The 25,673-nt window shown below is 45.0% G+C and overlaps 1 protein-coding gene across 2 annotated transcripts; it reads left to right on the top strand.

The window, feature by feature from the left end:
* The first annotated feature begins 396 nt into the window (after window positions 1–396).
* Window positions 397–10,813, top strand: DALRD3 (DALR anticodon binding domain containing 3). 2 transcript variants are annotated; one of them, XM_040408674.1, is made up of 13 exons: window positions 397–608; window positions 2,010–2,314; window positions 2,546–2,799; window positions 3,101–3,159; window positions 3,236–3,349; window positions 5,423–5,493; window positions 5,975–6,033; window positions 6,350–6,432; window positions 6,899–7,022; window positions 7,097–7,155; window positions 7,287–7,400; window positions 10,139–10,207; window positions 10,303–10,813. In XM_040408674.1, the coding sequence occupies exons 1-13, from the start codon at window positions 420–422 to the stop codon at window positions 10,420–10,422; spliced, it is 1,620 nt and encodes a 539-aa protein (XP_040264608.1). In that variant the 5' UTR covers window positions 397–419; the 3' UTR covers window positions 10,423–10,813. The 2 variants fall into 2 exon arrangements, with proteins under 2 accessions (XP_040264608.1, XP_040264607.1); XM_040408673.1 differs by having other exon boundaries at window positions 3,233–3,349.
* The last annotated feature ends 14,860 nt before the right edge of the window (window positions 10,814–25,673 follow it).

Below are 25,673 nucleotides of genomic sequence, written 5' to 3'. Positions count from 1 at the left end.
CACCGTAAAAAAAAATGTGGACATGGTAGGACAACTGCAGAGTCTGGGGTCTGTATTTCTTATTAATTTTGAGTTGTGAATAATAAGGGGTTCATAGGCGGTGTTAGAAATGGTCTGTGTTTTGGCTGCCACATAAAGACAATTTGTAAGGCAACTATATAATAAAATGCAGCAATGGATCACATCTGGCACGTTTATACAATGCAGCAGTGGTCCAGTACACAGCAGCACTCCTACTCCCCCAGTTCACTCATTTTTCCCTCAGTAGATTCTAGTAGAAAAGGTCCCTTTTGCCACAACCAAAATGGCGTCTTAAACATCACACCACTTACTGACGTCACATCGTGCGACAGCTCTCCTTTGATATTTTCTTCCGTCAGCTACAGAGATGAAGCATTAAAGGTTCCGTTACATTCGACATGGAGGCAGAGACCCGCGGAACCGAACCAGTTTGGGTATCTGAGGCTCTGCGAGTGCTGGGGGACGCCCTGCGCGGCTCCTGCGCGCCCCCTACTGTATGGTTCAAGGAAAGCAGCCAGAAGAACCTGAGGAGCAGAGACTTCATGGTTCCCAGAGGAGCGCTGAAGAAAAGCTTCCCGGATGGAGAGGTGCAGGCAGGCTGTGGGTCACGTGGGTGGAGTGGAGGTAGAGGTGGCTCTGAAATGGCTAATGAACTACAAGTCCCAGCATGCATGCAGTTCCTTGGCTGCTGTTGAGTTATTAGCGAGGCTTTAGACGTCCATTCACATGATGCATGATTTGTGCGCTTTTCACTGTTGGGAGTTTTTGTCATTAACTTCTTTGAAGGGTGACTGACCTGCCATTTGCTTCTGACGCCACATGCCATGAGAAGCGCACAATACTACATTCCCATGGTGTCAGGTGAACTATAGTCTCCACGGTCCGTCTTCTGCTGACATCTTCTGTATCTAAGCCCAATATGTGGGATACTGCATGATTGGACGGGGTATTTAACATGTGATACTGCCCAGCTGCTGTATCTAAGCTTATGTGATACTGTCTACCGCCGAGCTGCTGTATCTAAGCATGTCATGTGTGATACTGTCGGCTGCTGATTCAGTATATCTTAGCCTATCATATGTGATACTGTCTGCTGAACTGCTGTATCTAATCCTAACACATGTAATAGTGTCTATTGACCCAGTGTATCTAAGCTTATCATCTGTGATATTGTCTTTTGATCCAGTGTATCTAAGCTTATCATCTGTGATATTGTCTTATGATCTAGTGTATCTAAGCTTATCATATGTGATACTGTCGGTTGACCTGGTGTATCTAAGCCTCTCATCTGTGATATTGTCTTTTGATCTAGTGTATCTAAGCTGATACTGTCGGTTGACCTGGTGTATCTAAGACTATCGTGTGTGATATTGTCTTTTGATCTAGTGTATCTAAGCTGATCCTATGTGATACTGTCGGTTGACCCGGTGTATCTAAGCCTATCGTGTGTGATATTGTCTTTTGATCTAGTGTATCTAAGCTGATCCTATGCGATACTGTCGGTTGACTCGGTGTATCTAAGCCTATCGTGCGTGATATTGTCTTTTGATCTAGTGTATCTAAGCTGATCCTATGTGATACTGTCGGTTGACTTGGTGTATCTAAGCCTCTCATCTGTGATATTGTCTTTTGATCTAGTGTATCTAAGCTGATACTGTCGGTTGACCCGGTGTATCTAAGCCTATCGTGTGTAATATTGTCTTTTGATCTAGTGTATCTAAGCTGATACTGTCGGTTGACCTGGTGTATCTAAGCCTCTCATCTGTGATATTGTCTTTTGATCTAGTGTATCTAAGCTGATCCTATGCGATACTGTCGGTTGACCCGGTGTATCTAAGACTATCGTGCGTGATATTGTCTTTTGATCTAGTGTATCTAAGCTGATCCTATGCGATACTGTCGGTTGACCCGGTGTATCTAAGCCCATCTTATGTGATACTGCCGAGCCTGCACAGTTGGCTCATCTACTTGCTTTGGGTTTTCCCCAGGTTCCGGCGGAGCTGATTCAGAGGCTGAGGTCCCTGGACGCCCCGGGCCTCCCCCCGATGAAGAGATGTCTGCAGTCTGAAGCCGGACTCGTCATCCAGTTGGAGAGACCTGCGGTTTTCCATCGAGTGCTCCGAGACTTCACTCCGTACCTGAGACCTCTCCCCTCCGCAGGCGACGGCCAGGACATCGTCCTCCTCAACTGCGCTGCGCTGCACAGCTGCGGGAGCCTGGAGACGCTGAGACTGAGTCACCTGAGGGCCGTGCTGATAGCAGACCACCTGGCTGAGGTTCTCACCCTGAAGGGGTCAGTATATCCCTCCAATCACTGCTAGAGCTGCGTTCAGAGCCTTTTCCATCTGGAGCACATCCACTGCTGGTTCCGCTGTGTCGTAGTGTGGGAGATGTAGTGTTAACCACCAGTCTGACAGCAATGCAAGTGACAGCCAGCACAATTCTAAATGCAGCTTTGGATGTGACTAGAGCATAAGTTTTTTTAACAAATCCTTTGCAAAATTTTTTTTTTTTGCTCCACTAGAAAATGCATATACATGGTCCCTGCAGCGCTCTGCAAGGAGGTAGAAGAATACTTGAGTCAGCTGGGGATCTCCTGGCCTTGTTCAGTGGATGCACCATCTCTACAAGAGACCATTTCAAGTTTTAAGGACTCCCTAAGGGACTGTGTGGACTCTACCCAGTCACCGGATGTAATCAGTGTGCCGCTCAAAACTTTTGCAGAGAAGCACAACTTGGGCCTGCAAGGATATGACCCAAATCTAGACGTCTTCCATGGTAAATTAGTAGCAGATTAACATATTTAAAATGGTGGCCATTAGGGGGCGCTCTGTTACTTTAATACAATATCACTTTCCACTCTTGATTCATATAAGTTTAGCAAAAAAAATATTTTTCTTCGGTTGTAATGGCTGCAGTAGCCTGTTACTACCAGCAGATGTCGCTGTTGTACAGCAGCCTGTATTGAGATTTGATGCAATAGTGACATCTGCTGGACATATTGGAATACTGCAAACCCCAGTTTATTCCCTAGCAAAAAGATCTTAATCTAAGACCCTTTGTTCATCAATGTATGTAGTGAATGAAGATGATCTAAGACACGTGGCGAGGCTGCAGAGATCCTTCCAGGAGGCGGTGGTAAGAAACACCAAGTAATGATTGTCCACAGCGCACTCTGAGCCTCCTTATAACCAGGATTTCTGTGATTTAGCAGCAGGGGTCCCCCTGTACTGTCCTACATATCGTCAGCTGTGAGGAAGAGTTCCATCAGCAGAAGCTGGACCTTCTCTGGAGGCTGATGGTCCCCAGCGCTGGAGATGTTGCTCAGGTACTAACCAAAGCCAGGAAGCAGGTGGGAAAGTGGCGAGGCATGTGCACCCTGTGCTGGATGCCAGGGAGATGGCAAAAAGTTTTTTCTGCCTTTTTGCCAGGGTATTGAGATGCAGAGCTAGGGCAGAAATCAGATTATTTGTCCCGGGTGAAGGAAGGCCTTGCTACACCTCTGCTAGGATGCATACGAAAAAGCTTCAGCCATAGTTTTCTCATAAATACCCCTATAAGTGCCAGGCACAGCAGGGCCCCCATAACAGCATCAGGCTCTCTTAAAGGGGTTTTCCAGGAGTCCTCAGGATAGGTCATCAAGTATGAGATCGGTGGGGTCAGACTCCTGGGACCCTCATAGCCGTCCTCTTCTTAGTATACCGAGGACAGCGCTGTACATTCTATAGTGGCTATGCTTGGTATTGCAAATCTGTCCCATTCAAATGAACGGGACTGACATGCAGAAAGGTCATGTGAGTAATAGACGTGACATGACAGACCAAGGAAGAGGCTGCAGCGCTCGCCCAAGTGCTGCAGCCCCTTCCAAAGCTTGATTGGTGGGTGCCGTGGGGAGTCAACCCCCCCCCCCCCCCCCCACTGATTAGCTTTTTAAGTCCCCCCTTTAATAGAGCAGAACCTTTACTAACTGCTTCCAAGTCCTTGCTCTGGGTGGAGCATTGAGGCACCTGGAAGGACGTACGGCTGGGTTCACACAGGGCAGCCATGCAAAATGCAATGTCGGTTGGCGTCATGCTGGGAGTTGTAGTTTCACACCCCATTGCTGGAGATCCGCAGAGCACTGATCTACAGCAGTGTGCAATGTGAATGGGTCCAGGGTATAGCTGACACTTCCTGCAGTTACAGCTCCTGATCCTGCTCTGAGATTACAGCGTTCGGGTCCGGCCCTGTAGACCGTGTAATATAAGGATGTATGCGGGCGCTGGGTGCTGGCGATTGCTATCATGTATCAGCCACGGTCAGGTAGCTGTATGCAGGGTGTAGCCACCATTGCTAGGAGGTCCATGGAGAGGGAAGCGCATCCAATGCGAGTCTCATCCTGTTTTCTTATAGGAAGTGCAGACCAGAGCCGGGCACCCCGACATCAGTAAATGAGTGGGGGAGGGGGCCGGTTGAGCGGGCACCATGCCCATGTGGACAGTACTGCTCGGGGTCTTTTAGCTCTGCTCCGCTATGATCACTGACTCTAGGGTAGCCGCATTATTTGAAGTAGGCCTCATGCACACGTCCGTTGTGTGTTTTGCGGTCCCCAAACCACGGATGGCGTCCGTGTGCATTCCGCAATTTGCAGAACGGCACGGACAGCCTTTAATATAACTGCCTGTTCTTGTCCGCAAAGCGCGGACAAGAATAGGACAGGTTATATTTATTTATTTTTTTGCGGAGCAACGGATGCGGAGTGCTTGAAGTGAATGGGTCCGCACCCGAGCCGCCAAAACTGCGGCTCGGATGTGGACCAAAGCAACGGCCGTGGGCATGAGGCCGTAGTCAGAAATCCTCCTGCTGCTCTGTTCTCACTTCAATAAATCCATGGACATGAAGGACGTGGACAGCCCACCGATCCATTGATTTATTTGTATTTTTTTATGGGTTCGTTCACACGGCGGTGGTTTTCTGTTGGCTGTGGGTCAGTGGAAAAATCATGGAAGCACGGACACGACACGGATGGCAGTGGGGTTTAACAGACCATTGGTTGTCGATGCTCTGGAAATAAATTTTCAGCTGAGCAGCGTCTGTGGAATACAGAGGACACACGGACATCTTCACGGATAGATTTTCCACGGTTGCCAAAGGGACTCGGAAAGGAGAACGAGGCCTTTTACTGCAGCTCTGCTTGGTCAGATTAGGGGGCGAACTCAATAAACGGGGGATCAGGTATCTGCTGTTTGCGGAAGTCTGATTTCTTCCTCCTGTTTCATCAAGAGGATCAGGTTGCTGCACTATCCATCCCCCATGCTTTACATTGCAGCTCATAAGAGGGAGGGGGGGGGGGGGGGCAGGGTAAGATTACTGTTTAAAGTTGATAATAGATATTGATGTTTATCCGTCGCTTGTTTTGCAGAAGCATTTGATATGTGGACCCGTGAAAGTTCTCAACGCGGCATCACCCGTCGGTTGCTCTCAGTACTTTCAGTAAGTGCTCCTTAGACATCAGGAATGTGTCAGGGACGCCTTTACATCAGTGTAACTACCTCGCCTATCCGGTGTGTCTGGTGGTCTGACCGGTATCACTCGGCAGACGTGAGCGGGGTGAGAACATTTGTAGCCCCTGACGACCACAGTGTGAAAATGCCCTAAAATGACAAGCTCTATAGGTTATCAAGAGCGACAAGCATCTCCCTGTTTCTACCACAAGGGGGCGCTCTTTCTTCAGCTTCTAATTGGATGTTTATAGATTGCCCTCTAGTGGTGGCAACAGGAAGTCAGGGTTTTTTTAGGTATTTCTCGAGGGGAACAGAGGATTGCATCTCCGCAGCTCATCCAGTATATTAGGAAAGTGCTGTCGATTATTTATACTGCTGGTTTCTTTTATTTGGAGTGGAGTTTGAAACGTTTGTGATGTATGGGGACGTGGGATCTCATGGTAATTCCTCTGTGTGCCTTTCTTCCGCAGGCTCCGGAAATCTCAGATGCTGGAAGCCTCAGTTATGAAATATGGAGAAAGTGTTCAAGGTTGTGAATGGTGTATTTATTCCTAAGTTTTAGTAAAGATGATCAGATATTATAATCTCTCAGTAGTGCAGCCTCAGGCAGAGCTCCTGCTGCAAAATCCGGGCCCCCAGCTACTATGTGTCATGTATAATACTGGTGTCTTTGTATGTGGCAGAGGGGCCTTTAGCCCCCCCTACACATCAGGGCCACCTCTGCACCCCGCTATAGCCTCGGTAGGTCTCCTGTTTCGCCAGCCAATCAGTTCAAGATTCGCTCATCTTTACCGATGATGTCATATATGATGTCACATCTCATCATCTGCATGCTTTTCGTGCAGGTGACAGCTGGGATGAAATTATTAACTCTTTGACCTCTGCTGCAATCAAGTTTGAGTTAATGGCAACTCCTCATCGCTCCCAGGTAATATTTTCCACCAAATCCCATTGGAAAGCACATATATATATATATATATATTAGTACCATCAACAGAAGGGGGTCTTATCTTACTGCTATCAGGACATGATGGGAGTGGTTGTCTCCCAACAGATGGAGAGAACAGTTTTGAGACTTCACAGTAGATGAGGGGTAAAGTAACACATGTCTACAGGATCAGACTACACAGGGTTTGTTTGTAGTCTGTAACCATGGAGACGCATGGGTCTGCATAGGAGCCGTATATACAAAATGGTAGAAGATTTTTTAAGTAGGACTTTTTGCAAAGTTGCTTTATTTTTAATATTTTTTTTTATGCATTGGGGACAATAAAAAGGGGATGGAAATGTCGACACACCTTTTAATGGAAAGCGAATAGAGGTTCTGCATTCTGCACCGTAAGTTTTGTGTCTTGTGACTTCCCCCGACCGTCTACTTATTGTGTTCCATTAAGGTAAATCTGAACTTGGAGGAGGCCAACATCACAACCAAGGGAACGAAAAGTGGATCGTTTGTGATGTATAACTGCGCCCGGCTGGCCACCATGTTTGACAGTTATAACAGCGCTGTCAGTCAAGGTACAGCATTTCGGGGCAGCAGCGGGTGGCGCTGTGGTTCTACAGGCTGGTGAATACGGTTCTTGTTTCTTCAGGTGACTATCCCGAGTTCCCGCCGTCTGAAGAGCTCCACTATTCCAGTCTGCGTGAGGAGGTGAGAGAGCGGCGCCCCCTGGTGTATTTTTATTACTATTCATTTATACAGGGAAGATCAGGTTCTGTTTTGGATGGCTGCCTATTAGGGCTTGCACACAGCCGGCTCCCAACTTCTGTCTCCTCACACAGGGAGAATGGCTCCTTCTCTTTAATTATATCATGATGTTCCCAGAGGTACTGAGCCAGTCAGCACAGATGTCGGCAACCTCCGCGGGGATCCGAGTCACAGCCAACACCGAGGCGGTAAGAGATCTCCTGGCCTGATTTACCACATAGCAGAGGCGAGGCTGTTATTTGGCCTTTAAAATGACCCATTTACAGTCAGGTCCATAAATATTGGGACATCGACACAATTCTAACATGTTTGGCTCTATACACCACCACAATGGATTTGAAATGAAACGAACAAGATGTGCTTTACCTGCAGACGGTCAGCTTTAATCTGAGGGGATTTACATCCAAATCAGGTGAACGGTGCAGGAATTACAACAGTTTGCATCTGTGCCTCCCGCTTGTTAAGGGACCAAAAGTAATGGGACAGAATAATAATCATAAATCAAACTTTCACTTTTTAATACTTGGTTGCAAATCCTTTGCAGTCAATTACAGCCTGAAGTCTGGAACGCACAGACATCACCAGACGCTGGGTTTCATCCCTGGTGATGCTCTGCCAGGCCTCTACTGCAACTGTCTTCAGCTCCTGCTTGTTCTTGGGGCATTTTCCCTTCAGTTTTGTCTTCAGCAAGTGAAATGCATGCTCAATCGGATTCAGGTCCGGTGATTGACTCGGCCATTGCAGAACATTCCACTTCTTTCCCTTAATAAACTCTTTGGTTGCTTTTGCAGTATGCTTTGGGTCATTGTCCATCTGTACTGTGAAGCGCCGTCCAATGAGTTCTGAAGCATTTGGCTGAATATGAGCAGATAATATTGCCCGAAACACTTCAGAATTCATCCTGCTGTTTCTGTCAGCAGTCACATCATCAATAAATACAAGAGAAGCAGTTCCATTGGCAGCCGTACATGCCCACGCCATGACACTACCACCACCATGCTTCACTGATGAGGTGGTATGCTTAGGATCATGAGCAGTTCCTTTCCTTCTCCATACTCTTCTCTTCCCATCCTCTGGTATAAGTTGATCTTGGTCTCATCTGTCCATAGGATGTTGTTCCAGAACGGTGAAGGCTTTTTTAGATGTCATTTGGCAAACTCTTATCTGGCCTTCCTGTTTTTGAGGCTCACCAATGGTTTACATCTTGTGGTGAACCCTCTGTATTCACTCTGGTGAAGTCTTCTCCTGATTGTTGACTTTGACACACATACACCTACCTCCTGGAGAGTGTTCTTGATCTGGCCAACTGTTGTGAAGGGTGTTTTCTTCACCAGGGAATGAATTCTTCGCTCATCCACCACAGTTGTTTTCCGTGGTCTTCCGGGTCTTTTGGTGTTGCTGAGCTCACCGGTGCGTTCCTTCTTTATAAGAATGTTCCAAACAGTTGTCTTGGCCGCACCTAATGTTTTTGCTATCTTTTGTTGTATTTTTTCAGCCTAATGATGGCTTCACTGATAGTGACAGCTCTTGGGATCTCATCTTGAGAGTTGACAGCAACAGATTCCAAATACAGATAGCAGACTGGAAATGACCTCTGGACCTTTTTATATGCTCATTGTAATTGGGATAATGAGGGAATAACACACACCTGGCCATGGAACAGCCGAGAAGCCAATTGTCCCATTACTTTTGGTCCCTTAACAAGTGGGAGGCACAGATGCAAACTGCTGTAATTCCTGCACCGTTCACCTGATTTGGATGTAAATCCCCTCAAATTACAGCTGACAGTCTGCAGGTAAAGCACATCTTGTTCGTTTCATTTCAAATCCATTGTGGTGGTGTATAGAGCCAAAAATGTTAGACTTGTGTCAATGTCCCAATATTTATGGAACTGACTGTAGCTCTGCTACATCTGTATGGTTTGTGTAACAGAATTAAAAGGGGTTGTGCAGAATTAGAAATACATGGCTGTCTTCTTTAAAGACAGCGCTACCCCTGTCCACAGGTTGTGTGTGAGATTGCAGCTCAGTTTCATTCACTTCAATGAAGCAGAGCTGCAGTACGAGTCACAACCTATGGCCAGCTGTGCTCAGTTTAAAAAAATAAAAATAAATTGTTTTAAAGAAAGCAGCCATTTTTTTTTCAAAATCCTGGACAACCCCTTTAAAGGGAGTCTGTCACCTACTTGACACTTTTTAGGGCTCATGCACACGACCGTATGTATTTTGCGGTCCTCAAAAAATACACGATGTCCGTGTGCATTCCGTCTTTTGCAGAATGGAACAGCTGGCTGATAATAGAACAGTTCTATCCTTGTCCGTAATGCGGACAATACTAGGACATGTTCTATTTTTTTGCGGAACGGATATACGGACTTACGGAAACGGAATGCACACGGACTAACTCATGTTTTTGCAAAAAAAAACAACAGAACGGACTCGGAAAGAAAATACGTTCGTGTGCATGAGCCCTTAAACTGATGATAAGGCTCTGTGGGACACAAATACAGGAGGTTGATGTTACCTTTGTTTAGTTTGTGAGAGTCGCCAAAGCACCAAAAACGAAGTTTTAAAGATATGCAAACGAGCCATCGCAAGTGCCCAGGCGCCCCCTGCCCATAACAAAAATTGCTGTTTTACAATGAAATTTTATATGAATCTTCTCTAGGACAATTTTAGGGACCAGTATAAGTGTAATATCAGAATTTGCGCAAAGGTCATCTGACTATTAGCGTTTGACTGCAATACCTATATGGAAATTCACATGTTGGGAGGCTGGGGCAGGAGGTGCACGTAGAAAGGGGTCTTCTTCTACTGGTCATTCGCATTATATATCGGTACCCATTCTTATGACGGGTGCACGTGATCGGCAGATGGCGCCTGGGACACCTCCCAGTGTAATATTAACTATGTTGGTTTTATTTCAGGTTTGTAAATTCCTGGTCAGCCTCAGCATGGATTTCAGCTGCTATTACAACCGAGTGCACATTCTAGGGGTGAGTTACATCCCATAGCTTTTTATGGAGGTTATTGCTGTTTTTTTTTTCCTCTCTCTGATTACATAAAACAACGCTTTTCGTGAACGTTGCAGGAGCCGTTACCTCATCTCTTCAGTCAGATGTTTGCTCGCTTGCAGCTGGTGAAAGCCGTTCAGGGGGTGCTGCATTCTGCATTGAGGACGCTTCACATTTTGCCATTGACTCAGATATAAAACGGTCCCCGGAGGATTATACATGAAGTATAAGTGGTGACAGCATCAACCACGTGCATGTGACTGAGGTGACAAGGTGGTCGTAGAAGGAGGGATCGCACGGCTCATCATCGGAGGAGAGGTTATAAACTTAATGCAGCAAATGAGGGAGGGGATGACACCATAAAACTTATCCCATTCTAGGTTTTGCCCTCAGGAGATAACCTGTGCAATCTGCAAGAAACAAAATCTACTGCTAAAAATGTATATATTTTTTTTAGAGCTCAGATTTCACACATTTTATTAGATGTCGTCACGTATTTAATGGTATCTTAGTGAGCTGGTAAAGTGTACTTTATACTGGAGATGATGATAATAAAGTGCATTGTTCTAATATAACTTGTACTGTATACTTTTTTTTTTCTTGTACCAGATAAATATATATAGAAATGTTCTGTTTATCACACCTAATGAGATCATTAACACCAGAGGTTGTTAACCATTGTCCATAGATACTAAATGACAAATCTTTGCAGATGTGTGGTGTTATAATACTATAAAACTGCCTTCTGTGTACAAGAATATAACTACTATAATACTGCTCCTATGTACAAGAATATAACTACTATAATACTGCCTCCTATGTACAAGAATATAACTACTATAATACTGCCTCCTATGTACAAGAATATAACTACTAAAATACTGCCTCCTATGTACAAGAATATAACTACTATAATACTGCTCCTATGTACAAGAATATAACTACTATAATACTGCCTCCTATGTACAGGAATATAACTACTATAATACTGCTCCTATGTACAAGAATATAACTACTATAATACTGCCTCCTATGTACAGGAATATAACTACTATAATACTGTCTCCTATGTACAAGAATATAACTACTATAATACTGCTCCTATGTACAAGAATATAACTACTATAATACTGCCTCCTATGTATAAGAATAAAACTACTATAATACTGCCTCCTATGTACAAGAGTATAACTACTATAATACTGCTCCTATGTACAAGAATATAACTGCTATAATACTGCTCCTATGTACAAGAATATAACTACTATAATACTGCCTCCTATGTACAAGAATATAACTACTATAATACTGCCCCTATGTACAAGAATATAACTACTATAATACTGCCTCCTATGTACAAGAATATAACTACTATAATACTGCTCCTATGTACAAGAATATAACTACTATAATACTGCCCCTATGTACAAGAATATAACTACTATAATACTGCCTCCTATGTACAAGAATATAACTACTATAATACTGCCTCCTATGTACAAGAATATAACTACTATAATACTGCCTCCTATGTACAAGAATATAACTACTATAATACTGCCTCCTATGTACAAGAATATAACTACTATAATACTGCCTCCTATGTACAAGAATATAACTACTATAATACTGCCTCCTATGTACAAGAATATAACTACTATGGGGGCGGAGCCTGGATGTGTAGCTGGATGGCTGCAGATTGCTGAGCTCCTCATCCTTACCGGCGAATTAACCCCTATATTAAGCTAACAGCACAGCTCTGATGGGCAAAACGGGCAAAGATCGTTCCAGGGATCAAGCGGATCCTATTCCTGTGAAATCTAGACAGCCCGACATGGATCAATTCCTGCAAAGACATGCAAAGCTTCGGTCGGCTCAGACCCCCAAGATGGCGCCCGCTCCAGCCCAGGCATCTGACATGGAGGAAGACACAGATGGCGGGAGTGTCTCAGATGCTTCCACTTGTAAATCGAGGAGGCAGAGGGGCTTATTCACAAAAGCGGCACTCCTGGAGGTGCTTAACTCGGCCTTAGCTCCGATCAAGAGTGATTTATCAGAGATTAAAGAAGATCTCCGGAGCATGGGTCACCGGGTGTCAGACCTGGAGGGCGCGCAGGAGGCGGCTCTTCAGAGAGAAGAAAAATCTTACAGAGCGATCAGCTCCCACACTGACCTGCTCAACGAAGCGCTCCTGAGGGTCGAGGACCAGGAGAATCGGAGCCGCAGGAGGAATCTGAGGATTCGCGGGCTCCCAGAATCCTTCGCCAGCGAAGCGCTGGAGAAAGTGGCGCAGGAGATATTCGCCGACCTGCTGGGCCCTGAGAGAGCGGAGAGAATAATTATTGAGAGGATTCACCGGGCGCTGAGGCCTAAGCCAAAGAATACAGAACCCCCACGGGATGTCATCTGCGGCCTCCTCAGCTTCATCGACACCGCAGCGATCATGAGAGCCGGCAGAGAGAAGGAGCAGATGCAGTATGGAGGTACGCAGATCATGTTTTTTCAGGATCTGGCCCCGTCCACGCTTGCTAAACGGCGCATCCTCAAGCCGCTTCTAGATGCCCTTAGAGCTGCAGCTACCCCGTTCCGGTGGCTATACCCGTTCGGGATTGCGGTCCTCAGAAACGGACGCCAGATCTCCATTCGGTCGCCGAAAGACCTGCATGCCAGCTGGGCTCAGCTGGGGTTAAGCCCAATCGAAATTCCATCATGGATGCCGGCCGACATGGAGGATCCACCTCTCCCGCCACCTCATGCTGCTGAATGGCGCCCTGTCTATAATAAAAGGTCGCCCAGGGCTAGGGCTGAAAAGTTTGATCACCCTCCTACCTGAGCATAGAAGATGCCTGAGGAGTTTTCCTTTCTGTTCCTGTTCCGAGTGCTGTCCCTGGGACTGATTGCCTGGAGGTGCAGTGAGCTGGAGCCTTTCTGTTCCCTGAGGGCTTCAGGCCTGATCCCAGGCCAGTCATGTCCGCCTGTTGCGGAAATAATGTATTGGACTGCAGTTATGGTCTGATCCATTTACAGTTCTGGACCTTGCCTGTTCCCTGCTCGTTTCTTGATATGCAGGGGTTAACCCGGTTTTACCTTCGGGTCACCCCCTTTTCTTTGAGAGATGGCCAGTAAAAGGCCCTCTATAGCTCTGCGGGACCCCCCGCCTGACAGACCCCGGCTGGTAGCCGTGAAGAGAAAGGGTCATACTGTCAGGTGCTCAGTAGAGCTTTCTATGCAGAATGTATTTGCACTATTGTTTAATGTCTTACCTGTGTGTCTCCCCTCCTTCCCTCTTGTGTCTCCCCCCCCCCTCCCCCACCATCAGATGTCATATATTGTATTTTCAGATGCTGACTGTATGCTTTCTATTTCAGAATGTCGTCTATTGTGATTTCTTCCTTTAACGCCCGGGGAATGAACGAGCCTTGCAAACGATCCCAAATCCTGGCCCTTTTACAGAGGGATAAAGTATCTATAGCATTCTTCCAGGAAACCCACTTCAGAGAGGGTAAGATCCCCAAATTGCCCCCCAAAAGATTTTCCCAATGGTTCCACAGCACGTATAGTTCGGCTAGCAGGGGTGTCAGCATAGCGATCCACAAACAGCTCCCCTTTAAGCATTCTGCCGTATCTGCAGACCCTGAGGGTCGTTACCTGTTTGTTAAGGGCACTATCGCTGACACTCCTGTTACCCTGGCAACTGTATATGCTCCCAACAGAGGGCAGGTTGCTTGGCTCGTTCAGACCCTAGGCCTTCTATCCTCCTTTAAGGAGGGAATGGTTATTTTAGGAGGTGATTTTAATGCTACCCTTGATCCTACACTAGATTCCTCAAGTGGGAAGTCTGCCATTACACATGCCCGTTTGCGGCGCCTTAAACTGGCCCTACAGAGGCTGGGGGTTTTAGATGTCTGGCGCACCACGAATCCCACTGGTAGGGACTTTTCCTTTTATTCGGCTGCTAAACTATCTTACCATAGATTAGACTATCTATTTTTATCCAAATCCTGTACTAACAGAGTTATCAATTCCCACATAGGGAACATCACCTTGTCTGACCACGCTCCGGTATTTTTGAGTGTGTCCCTGCTGGACCTCCCAAAGGGGGAATGGAATTGGCGCATAAATGAGACCATTATCTCAGACCCCTCCCATGCTGCTAAATTATCCTCTATCATAACTAACTTCTTCACAACTAATACTTCAGGCCCTGACGCTCCCTCTCCTTCCATTATTTGGGAAACCCATAAAGCGGTCCTGAGAGGGGAACTAATAGCCTTAGGTGCACATATTAAGAAACAGCGGAATCAGGCTGTGGCGACACTTCTCTCCCAGATCCAGGCCCTAGAGCTAACGCACAAAGCCTCCCAGGCCCTTAACTGTGCCTTGGAGCTCTCGGAAGCCCGTACTAAGCTTAAGAACCTGCTAAATGTCACGTCAGCTAAGCTTTTACTTAGAGCCAAATTCCGCTCATATGCTCACGGGGACAAAGGGAATAGGCTAATGTCCGCTTTAGTGAAGAAACAAAAAACGGACTCCTTTATTGCTGCAGTTAAAGACGACAAAGGCGTCCTTCATAAAGGAACTCCAGACATAGCAAAGACCTTTTGTGCTTTCTATAGGGACCTATACAACCTTAAAACACCAGATAATATGTCGCCAGCTCAATTAGGTGAGGCATCTGAGAAGTTTCTCTCCTCCCTCCAGTTACCTACTATTACCCCAGCTCAGTCAGCCATGCTCTTATCTCCTATCACAGAGGATGAAATTGGTAAGGTTCTCTCCTCTATACCCTCAGGGAAAAGTCCAGGCCCCGATGGTTTTACCATCTCTTACTATAAAACCTTTAAGCAGACCCTAATGCCCCATTTTAATACCTTATGTAACCACTTACTCCAAGGGGGCTCCCTCCCTCCCCAATCGCTTTCAGCCCATATCACGGTAATCCACAAGGAAAATAAGGACCCCCTAAATTGCGGGAGTTACCGTCCTATCTCGCTTCTAAATACTGATGTGAAGTGGTGGGCAAAAATTTTGGCTCAACGGATTCAGTCGGTTCTCCCTGGCATTATCAACGAGGAGCAGGTGGGATTCGTCTCTGGCAGGCAGGGGAGTGAAAATACGGTCCGTGTCATACAATTGATCACGCATGCTCGTCAGCACTCAATACCTTTAGCTCTTCTCAGTACAGATGCAGAGAAGGCCTTTGACAGGATCAGCTGGCAATTCATGTCTCGGGCACTGTCGAAGTTTGGCCTTCCGGACCAGTTTATCCAATCCGTTTTCTCACTTTATTCGCTCCCCTCTGCCAGAATACGGATTAATGGGACACTCTCTCCAGCTTTTCCCATTACTAATGGGACGAGGCAGGGGTGCCCACTCTCACCTGCCCTCTTTGTTATTGTCATGGAGACCCTGCTGGCCAGGATCAGGCAAGATCCGGACATTAAGGGGATCACCTTGGGGTCGCATACCCACCTAACGGCCGCTTTTGCAGACGACCTTTTGGTCATAACGTCCAACCCTCTAGCCTCTTTCCCCAGACTTCAAGCCCTTTTTGAAGAATATGGAGCGGTTTCAAATTTTAAGATCAACTATACTAAGTCACAGGCCCTGAATATTTCTTGCCCATCCGCTACTGTAGACACGCTTAAAGGTTCCGCTGCTTTTTCGTGGGCCAATAAGTCAATCCCTTTTCTAGGTACCCATATCTCAGCAAAACCAGAGGATCTTTTTGAGTTAAATTATGTCCCTTTACTGAAATCCATTAGATCACACTTACACTCTCTAAAACTTCCGTTTATCTCTTGGATTGGGCGGAAAAACTTCATTAAAGCTTTTATTGTCCCCAGACTGCTCTACCTCATCCAAACCCTCCCTATCTGGCTACCCCATTCCTTCTTTGTGGAGGTCCGCAGGGTCATCTCAACCTTTGTCTGGTCTGGTAAGTCCCCCAGGTTGGCTTATGCCACTCTCACTCGGGAGAGGAGGTTGGGAGGCTTCGGCCTACCCGACATCTACCTTTATTACAAAGCATCAATGCTAAACAGAGCTTTGAGCCTCATCTCCTGGCGCCCTCTCGGCCTTGTCTCTCGACTAGAGTGTGATTTGCTTTCGTATAGGGACAAGTTAGTTCTATGGGGCTTACGCAAATGTACTGCTAATAATAAGTTTACCTCGCCCTTATGGAAGGGTCTGTTACTGGAATGGACTAAACTATATGGGTCCTCGACCCTTAGGTTTCCAAGTTTGAGTCTCCCCTTAGATCTGCTGCAGGCATATGTTCACCCTACCACCTCTAATGCAACAGGAATTTGGGCTATACTAGCCAACTCTAAACTGAAAGACATCATAACTGTATCAGGTGCCTTAAATTGGAGTAAAATATATGAAATCCCTAGGGTTCAGGGAGCCTCCTTCCTAGCGCTTATGGCTTTTAAGAAGGATGTGGCGCTTTTGGAATCTTTTCCCAGGCCTACGGTAGATCCCTCTTGGTTGGAGGGGAAAATCTCTAACGCCCTTCGCCCCAAGAAACCTCTCTCCACATTCTACAAGGAGCTACTCTCCTCCGCACCTCCAGATCTGTGGTTCCTTGCAGCCTGGGAGAAGGAGCTGTCCCTGTCCCTGTCAGAACCTGAAAAAGCCTTCATCCTCACACACTCACATGGTTTCAACCGTTGTATTAGAATACAGGCAAACTCTTATAAATTACTTACAAGATGGTACAAGACACCGGAATTCCTTCACAAGCTCAATCCCGCTATCCCAAACAGTTGCTGGAGGTGTGGAGGAGACATTGGTTCTCTATCTCATATTTGGTGGAGCTGCGAGAAAATAAAACCGTTTTGGGTTGAAGTAGAAGCAGCTATTAACAGGATATGCAATAGTCAGATTACCTTAGATGCAAAACTCCTGCTGCTCTGGTGTCCAAATGGCACGCTAACCCCCTCAAAGCATAATCTACAAACCATGCTTATTACAGCAGCTCGACTGCTGATCCCTCTATTATGGAAAAACGAATCAGCTCCCTCGTTCTTGATGTGGACGGAAAAAGTTGATCAACTATATCGGTTTGAAGAATTAGCCCACTGGGAAAATCACTCTAGAGCAGTTTTTGTTAAACTATGGTCTCCTTGGAAGCTATACCGCAAATTCTAGGCTTAGATATGTCTTGACTTAAGATTTTGATTGACATCCAACTTTCCCCCTTCCCTCTCTCTCCCAACCCACCTTCCTTTGTCTTGTTAGCCCCCCCCTCGTCAGATATTTGTTTACATGTGTCACTTTATTATTTGAAGTCGTGTATGCAATCACCTTGAATGCATTGTGTTTGCTGACTATGCACTTATCCAGCTGCGTCTGGACACAAGATGTTTGTCTCTCTACATGACTGTGTATTTTTTCTCAAATAAAAAGAAATTTGACAAAGAATATAACTACTATAATACTGCCTCCTATGTACAAGAATATAACTACTATAATACTGCCTCCTATGTACAAGAATATAACTACTATAATACTGCCTCCTATGTACAAGAATATAACTACTATAATACTGCTCCTATGTACAAGAATATAACTACTATAATACTGCCTCTTATGTACAAGAATATAACTACTATAATACTGCTCCTATGTACAAGAATATAACTACTATAGGGGGGCGGAGCCGAGCCACGCTGCTGAATGGCCGCACGAGCTTGAGCTCCTCCAGCATTCCGGCTCATTTGCCCTATATAAGCCTATAATTTGCCTGATTATGGGGAAACCTGGCAGAGAAAAGAACAGAGGAAGCTCAGAGTCCACCCCACTGCGCTCCAAACAGCCAGAGATGGAGAAGTTTCTCCGGAAAACGTCAAGGTTCACGGCGCAGAAAGGCTCCAATATGGCGATGTCTGCTGCACAAGACTCTGACGCAGGGGAATTATCAGATGCAGGCAGTGGCTCCGATGTCTCGGATAAGAGGCCCAGAGACCCACCTCTCTCAGAGCGAACCCTGCGCCGGGTCCTTGAATCTGCCCTCTCGCCCCTGAAACAAGACCTGTCTGATATCAAGGACGACATGAAGCATCTGGGGCAGAGAGTGGTGGCGTTAGAAGCCACTCAGGAGGCCATCATGACATATGAAAGTAAAGCGTCGGAGGTGCTGGCATCTCACAAGGCCTTGCTAAACGATGCCTTCCTGAAATTGGAAGACCAAGAAAACCGCAGCCGCCGGCGCAATATCCGCATCCGCGGCCTACCTGAGTCATTTGCAGCGGAGGCCTTACCGACAGTGGCACGGGAATTGTTCTCTAAGCTGCTGGATCCTGACAGAGCGGCGGGAATCGTGGTGGAACGCATACACAGGGCGCTGCGCCCTAGGCCTAAACCGCAAGATCCGCCACGCGATGTAATATGTGGCTTATTGAGCTACGTTGATACCGCAGCCATCCTGAAAAGCCAAAGAGAAATGGAGGTACTGGAGTACGAAAATACCCTGATTCAGATGTTCCAAGACATAGCTCCATCCACCCTGGCCAAGCGGCGCCTTCTCAAGCCTCTCCTGGATATCCTGAGGAAAACCTCGACCCCATTCCGCTGGCTATACCCCTTTGGGTTGGCGATCTCCAGAAATGGCAAGCTACTCACCGTACGCTCTCCTGCTGACCTGGAATCTGTCTGGCGGTCCCTGGACGTTCCTCCGATGGAAATCCCCTCATGGTTACCGGCTGACCAAGATGGCGCCCTTCCCATACCACCTTGTGTAACCGCATGGCAGACGACGTCCACAGGCAAATCGGATCGTTCGGGACGAAGCAGGATGGACAGAGATCCCACCTGATTAGAGGTGCTTGTAAGCATACCTTGCTGATATCTTTATCTCTCCAGAACAGGAGATGACTGTTGTTCACCTCCATGTTATACGGGTTACTAAAGGCGGACTTGGCCTTTCTACATTTTTAGTGTTTTTTACATTTTTAGTGTTTATTTTTGTGGCCTACCTTTTATTTTGGCCTAATGCTATGTTTAAACGGTTCTGTACCGTATTATTGCTGCCGCGGGACGCTACCTCTAGGATAGCGCATTCTGTTCCTCATTGCAGGGTGATGTCCGGACGGATTAAGATGCTGGACACTTTTTTGTTTTGGTCTCTTTTGTTCAGACCACAGGTGCTTTACTTGCCCCCTCGCCAGTCCAATCCTGTCTTGGCTGGTGATAGGTAGAGTACCAACCTTCCTCGGACAGGTGTCTTGTCTGAGTCACTTATTTGTCAACTTGACATGTTTAATGTTCTCTTGTTAATTTTTTGTTCCTTTACACTTCCCTTACCTTCTTTCCCTTCTCCTGCTCATATCATCTATGTGCTCTTCCATAATTCCACGGATGTATTATGCATTTGCTCACCTGAATGTACGCAGTAATGTCTTCTATAGTAGTCGCCTCACTAAACGCGCACGGGCTGAACGAGCCATGTAAAAGGTCTCAAACACTATCTCTCCTTCTGAAAGATAAGGTCTCTGTGGCCTTTTTGCAAGAGACCCATTTCAGAACGGGCAAGATTCCTAGGCTTCCCCCTAAGAAATTTGTCCAGTGGTTTCATAGTACTCACGATTCCACCAGTAGAGGGGTTAGTATAGCTATTCATAAATGCCTCCCCTTTAAACACTCGGCTATCTCAGCAGACCCAGAGGGCAGATACATTTTTATAAAGGGTTTACTGGGTGAATCTCTAGTGACCTTTGCTAACTTGTACGCTCCCAATAAAGGCCAAGTACCATGGGTCGTTCAGACCCTTGCTGCGTTATCCTCCTTCTCAGAGGGCTTATTAGTACTGGGGGGTGACTTCAATGTTGCCCTGGAGCCAGCGGTGGACACCTCGGTGGGCAGACCTTCTGTTTCTTATAAGCTTTTGAAAAGATTAAAAATCTCCCTGAGGAAACTTAAAGTATTAGATGTCTGGCGGGCCCTAAACCCCAATGGCCGAGATTATACTTTTTACTCACATGCCAAACTATCTTTCCACAGATTGGATTACATTTTTCTGTCCAGTTCACATATGCGTAATGTCTCTGGAGCCCGGATAGGTAATATCACATTATCCGACCATGCCCCTGTCATTGTAAATTTTTCCCTGTCTGGCCCGCAGAGAAAGGAGCGCTTGTGGCGTCTCAATGATACCCTGATTCTAGACCCCAGACACGCGGACAAACTTAAGGCCTCAATATCTGAATTTTTCACACTTAATGACACCCCAGATTCACCTCCTTCTCCTTCTATACTATGGGAATCTCATAAGGTGGTCCTAAGGGGGGAACTTATAGCTTTGGGAGCTTTTGTGAAAAAACAAAGGACACTAGCCCTGGACGCCTTATTGGCGACCATAACCCGTCTAGAATCTTCCCACAAAGAATCTCGTGCTATAAGCACCCTAGCAGAACTAACTGAAGCCAGAACAAAACTAAAAAATTTATTGAATGTCACCTCAGCAAAGTTGGTACTTCGTGCCCGATTCAAGGCCTATGCTCATGGGGATAGAGGAAACAGACTGATGTCGGCAATTGCCAAGAAGCAGTTTTCTGACTCCTTTGTTTCCTCTATTAAGGACTCCAAGGGCAAAGTACATAAGTCTACCCCAGATGTCGCTAAGGCATTTTGTGCCTTCTATGAGGCCTTATATAATTTGCCACCCCCTAATGGGACTACCCCTGGAGATCTATCTGAGGCCACTGATAAATTCTTGCAGTCTCTAGACCTTCCCTCTGTTTCCCCATCAAAAATTACCCTCCTGACTAAGCCTATTTCTGACTCCGAGGTTCGCAAGGTCCTTATGTCTATCCCATCGGGCAAAAGCCCCGGCCCTGATGGATTTTCCATTGCATACTATAAATCCTTTCAGGATGTGTTAATCCCACGTTTCAGGAACTTGTGCAACTACCTTCTGACAGGGGGGTCTCTCGCTCCTCATTCCTTAATGGCGCACATTACTGTCCTCCATAAGGAAAACAAAGATCCAACATGCTGCAGTAACTATAGGCCAATATCTTTACTTAATAATGATGTGAAGTGGTGGGCGAAGATTCTGGCTACCAGGCTTCAGGATGTTCTTCCCGACATTGTACATGAGGAACAAGTAGGTTTTGTACATGGCAGACAGGGGTCGGAGAACACGGTGCGGCTTCTACATCTAGTGAATTGGGCCAAGAGATCCTCTAGGCCTTTAGTCCTAGTGAGCACAGATGCGGAAAAAGCCTTCGACAGGGTCAGCTGGCTCTTTATGTCACGGACCCTGTCGAAGTTTGGCCTCCCGGACCAGTTTATCAGTGCTGTCAACACCCTTTATTCGGCCCCCTCTGCCATGGTCAAAGTCAATGGAGCATTATCCCCACCATTTCGCATCACCAACGGGACAAGACAGGGGTGCCCCCTTTCCCCGGCACTATTTGTACTGGTCATGGAAACCCTTCTGTGTAAAATTAGATCAGACCCTGTTATTAGAGGCCTTCAGATTGGCTCACAAACCCATGTTACTGCAGCATTCGCGGATGACCTTTTAGTCATGACCTCCAACCCTGCAGAAGCCTTGCCCAAGTTGTTGAATACTTTTGAGGACTTTGGATTTGTATCCAACTTCAAAATAAATTATGGGAAATCCATGGCACTTAATATTTCTTGCCCCCAATCTGTAGTCAACAGTCTAAAACGTTCCACTCCATTTACCTGGGCCTCCAGAGACATTACATTTTAAGGAACGCATGTTTCGGCCAATATTCAACACCTAGCATCCCTTAACTATGCTCCACTCCTGCAAGAGGTTCGCACCCACTTACAAAATTTGAAACTCCCTTTTGTTTCATGGATAGGGAGGAAAAACTATCTGAAAACTTTCATTCTCCCCAAATTTCTTTATTTGCTACAAGCCATCCCTATATGGTTGCCAAACTCATACTTTTCAGAGGTCCGCCGAGTGTTCACGCGCTTTCTCTGGAATGGCAAGTCTCCACGCATTGCCTACTCTGTCCTTACAAGAGATAATAAGTTTGGAGGCTTTGGGATGCCTGATGTAAAGTCATATTACACTGCTGTTCAGTTATGTAGATGTGTATCCACCCTGACATGTAAATCTAGCTCCCTTTGCTCACGGCTTGAATCTGTATTACTCACCAACCAAGATCAGCTCACTCTATGGGGTGTTAGGCCCTTTTCAGCTAACCATTACGCCTCATCCCCGGTTTGGAAAGGAATGCTAGTAGAATGGTCTAAAATGGTCAAATCCCAGCAGTTTAGCTTTCCTAATCCCTGTATGCCTCTTAAATTGTTACAGAGCTATATTCATCCTTCTGTGTCAAACCCCTCTGGGATTTGGTCTAGGCTCGCTGGCTTGTCTATGCGGGATGTCCTTCTCCCAGATGGTAGTTTGCAGTGGGATTTAATAATGGATCGCCCCGAAACCAAGACAGCTCCCTTTTTCCACTTGGCAGATTTTAAGAGAGATACCAAGTTATGCGTTGGAACCTTTGCTAGTAGCAGCTCCCCCTCTTGGCTTGAGAAGAAAGTCTTGGCTCCCAAGCCTCCTCTTAGGCCATTATCCCAGATGAATAAAGAAATGCTTTCCTTCTTACCACCAGAACTTGGGTATTTGACTTCATGGGAGCGAGAGCTTTCTGTGACCTTGACTGAACCAGAAAGAGCCTTTGTTTTAGCCCATTCTCACGGCTTCAGTCGTTGTGTGAGAGTTCAGGAGAATTCTTTTAAGCTACTAAGTAGATGGTACAAAACTCCTGAATTCTTGCACAAACTTAATCCTGAGGTACCTGAGGTGTGCTGGAGATGTGGCATAGAAACCGGTTCATTATCACACATCTGGTGGTTCTGCCATAAGATTCAACCGTTTTGGAAATTGGTAGAATCAATGATTAATAGTGTTTGCAAAACCAAAGTCGTACTAGATGCTAAACTTATCTTACTGTGGTGCCCTAATAGCACGATAACCCCGGCCAAAAATAATCTCCCTACAATGCTGATTACAGCAGCTAGACTACTAGTTCCCTTTTTGTGGAAAACCGATTCCCCTCCAAATCTCGATATGTGGACGGACAAGGTAGATCAAATCTACCGCTTTGAGGAACTGGCGCATTGGGAAACGAACTCTCCCCATTGTTTCCTAAAGCTATGGTCCCCGTGGAAATCACACAGGAATTTCACATGATAGAGCAGAATCCCCTCACTTCTCCCCCCCTTTTTTCCTTCCTTCTTTTCGTTTATTTTGATGTATGTTTCTGATGAAGACGAGAATAGCTGGTATTGCTTACACATGACTTGTATGCTGGATAACTATTGTGACTCTTAATGTTATGAAACAGTTGTCTTGTGTAGGCATGTGGCCTTGTTTTCTTACCTCAATAAAAAGAAATATGGTTAAGAATATAACTACTATAATACTGCTCCTATGTACAAGAATATAACTACTATAATACTGCCTCCTATGTACAAGAATATAACTACTATAATACTGCTCCTATGTACAAGAATATAACTACTATAATACTGCTCCTATGTACAAGAATATAACTATTATAATACTGCCCCTATGTACAAGAATATAACTACTATAATACTGCCTCCTATGTACAAGTATATAACTACTATACGCATTAATGGTACGCGTTCTAGACCATGTCTGAGTCACTGACAAAATAATACCTGTGAATATGAATACATTCAATATGCACTTTAGATATCTAATATGCTGCATACGAACGAGTGTCATGGATGGATTGTTGTTTTTGGTTATTCCTCTTTATCCTTCCCTCCCCCCTATTCCTTGTCCCTATCCCCATATCCTTCCCCTCCCCTTTTTCCTCTATTTCTGCGTCATTATGTTCACCAGTCATACTACAAGACCTTTATATACTGGTAAGATGCATCTGTAACCTTTGCATAATACTTGTATAATGGGATATGATTATTCTGTCTATATGTGAAAAATGGGAAATTAGTATTGTCCTGTTATTTATATACGGAATTCTGTTTAGGTCAATATCTACAGTCCTTCAAGCTGTTATGTATACTCAAAGCAATGTACGATATCAACCACTTTGGATATGTCACTGCATAATGTTGTAGTATGTATTTTCAATATACTTTTCAATAAAAAGAGAATTTTCAAAGAATATAACTACTATAATACTGCTCCTATGTACAAGAATATAACTACTATAATACTGCTCCTATGTACAAGAATATAACTACTATAATACTGCCTCCTATGTACAAGAATATAACTACTATAATACTGCTCCTATGTACAAGAATATAACTACTATAATACTGCTCCTATGTACAAGAATATAACTACTATAATACTGCCTTCTATGTACAAGAATATAACTACTATAATACTGCCCCTATGTACAGGAATATAACTACTATAATACTGCTCCTATGTACAAGAATATAACTACTATAATACTGCTCCTATGTACAAGAATATAACTACTATAATACTGCTCCTATGTACAAGAATATAACTACTATAATACTGCCTTCTATGTACAAGAATATAACTACTATAATACTGCCCCTATGTACAGGAATATAACTACTATAATACTGCTCCTATGTACAAGAATATAACTACTATAATACTGCCTCCTATGTACAAGAATATAACTACTATAATACTGCTCCTATGTACAAGAATATAACTACTATAATACTGCTCCTATGTACATGAATATAACTGCTATAATACTGCTTCTATGTACAAGAATATAACTACTATAATACTGCTCCTATGTACAAGAATATAACTACTATAATACTGCTCCTATGTACAAGAATATAACTACTATAATACTGCTCCTATGTACAAGAATATAACTACTATAATACTGCCTTCTATGTACAAGAATATAACTACTATAATACTGCCCCTATGTACAGGAATATAACTACTATAATACTGCTCCTATGTACAAGAATATAACTACTATAATACTGCTCCTATGTACAAGAATATAACTACTATAATACTGCCTTCTATGTACAAGAATATAACTACTATAATACTGCCTCCTATGTACCAGAATATAACTACTATAATACTGCTCCTATGTACAAGAATATAACTACTATAATACTGCCTCCTATGTACAAGGATATAACTACTATAATACTGCTCCTATGTACAAGAATATAACTACTATAATACTGCCTCCTATGTACAAGAATATAACTACTATAATACTGCCTCCTATGTACAAGGATATAACTACTATAATGCTGCCTCCTATGTACAAGAATATAACTACTATAATACTGCTCCTAATGTTGATGAGGTGCAACTTTGCTGAAATTACTGCAGAAAAGCTCATTTTACTCAGCGGTTTATTGCAGCTTTCTCATTAACATGAAGACGTATTTCTGACGCTGGATCCAGTGTTGGGGGCTCTGGTATTGCGGTAACTCAAAG

This window comes from Bufo bufo, chromosome 9 (assembly GCF_905171765.1).
Source record: "Bufo bufo chromosome 9, aBufBuf1.1, whole genome shotgun sequence".
Lineage (NCBI taxonomy): Eukaryota > Metazoa > Chordata > Amphibia > Anura > Bufonidae > Bufo > Bufo bufo.
This window is presented reverse-complemented; position numbering and strand designations above follow the sequence as displayed.

What these genes read in the sequence shown, in the direction of transcription:
- DALRD3 (XM_040408673.1), top strand. Translation starts at nt 420, where the DNA reads ATGGAGGCAGAGACCCGCGGAACCGAACCAGTTTGGGTATCTGAGGCT. An exon ending in CAACTCCTCATCGCTCCCAG is followed by an intron (nt 6,433 to 6,898) that starts GTAATATTTTCC and finishes TGTTCCATTAAG; the next exon opens with GTAAATCTGAACTTGGAGGA. An exon ending in ATTCCAGTCTGCGTGAGGAG is followed by an intron (nt 7,156 to 7,286) that starts GTGAGAGAGCGG and finishes CTCCTCACACAG; the next exon opens with GGAGAATGGCTCCTTCTCTT.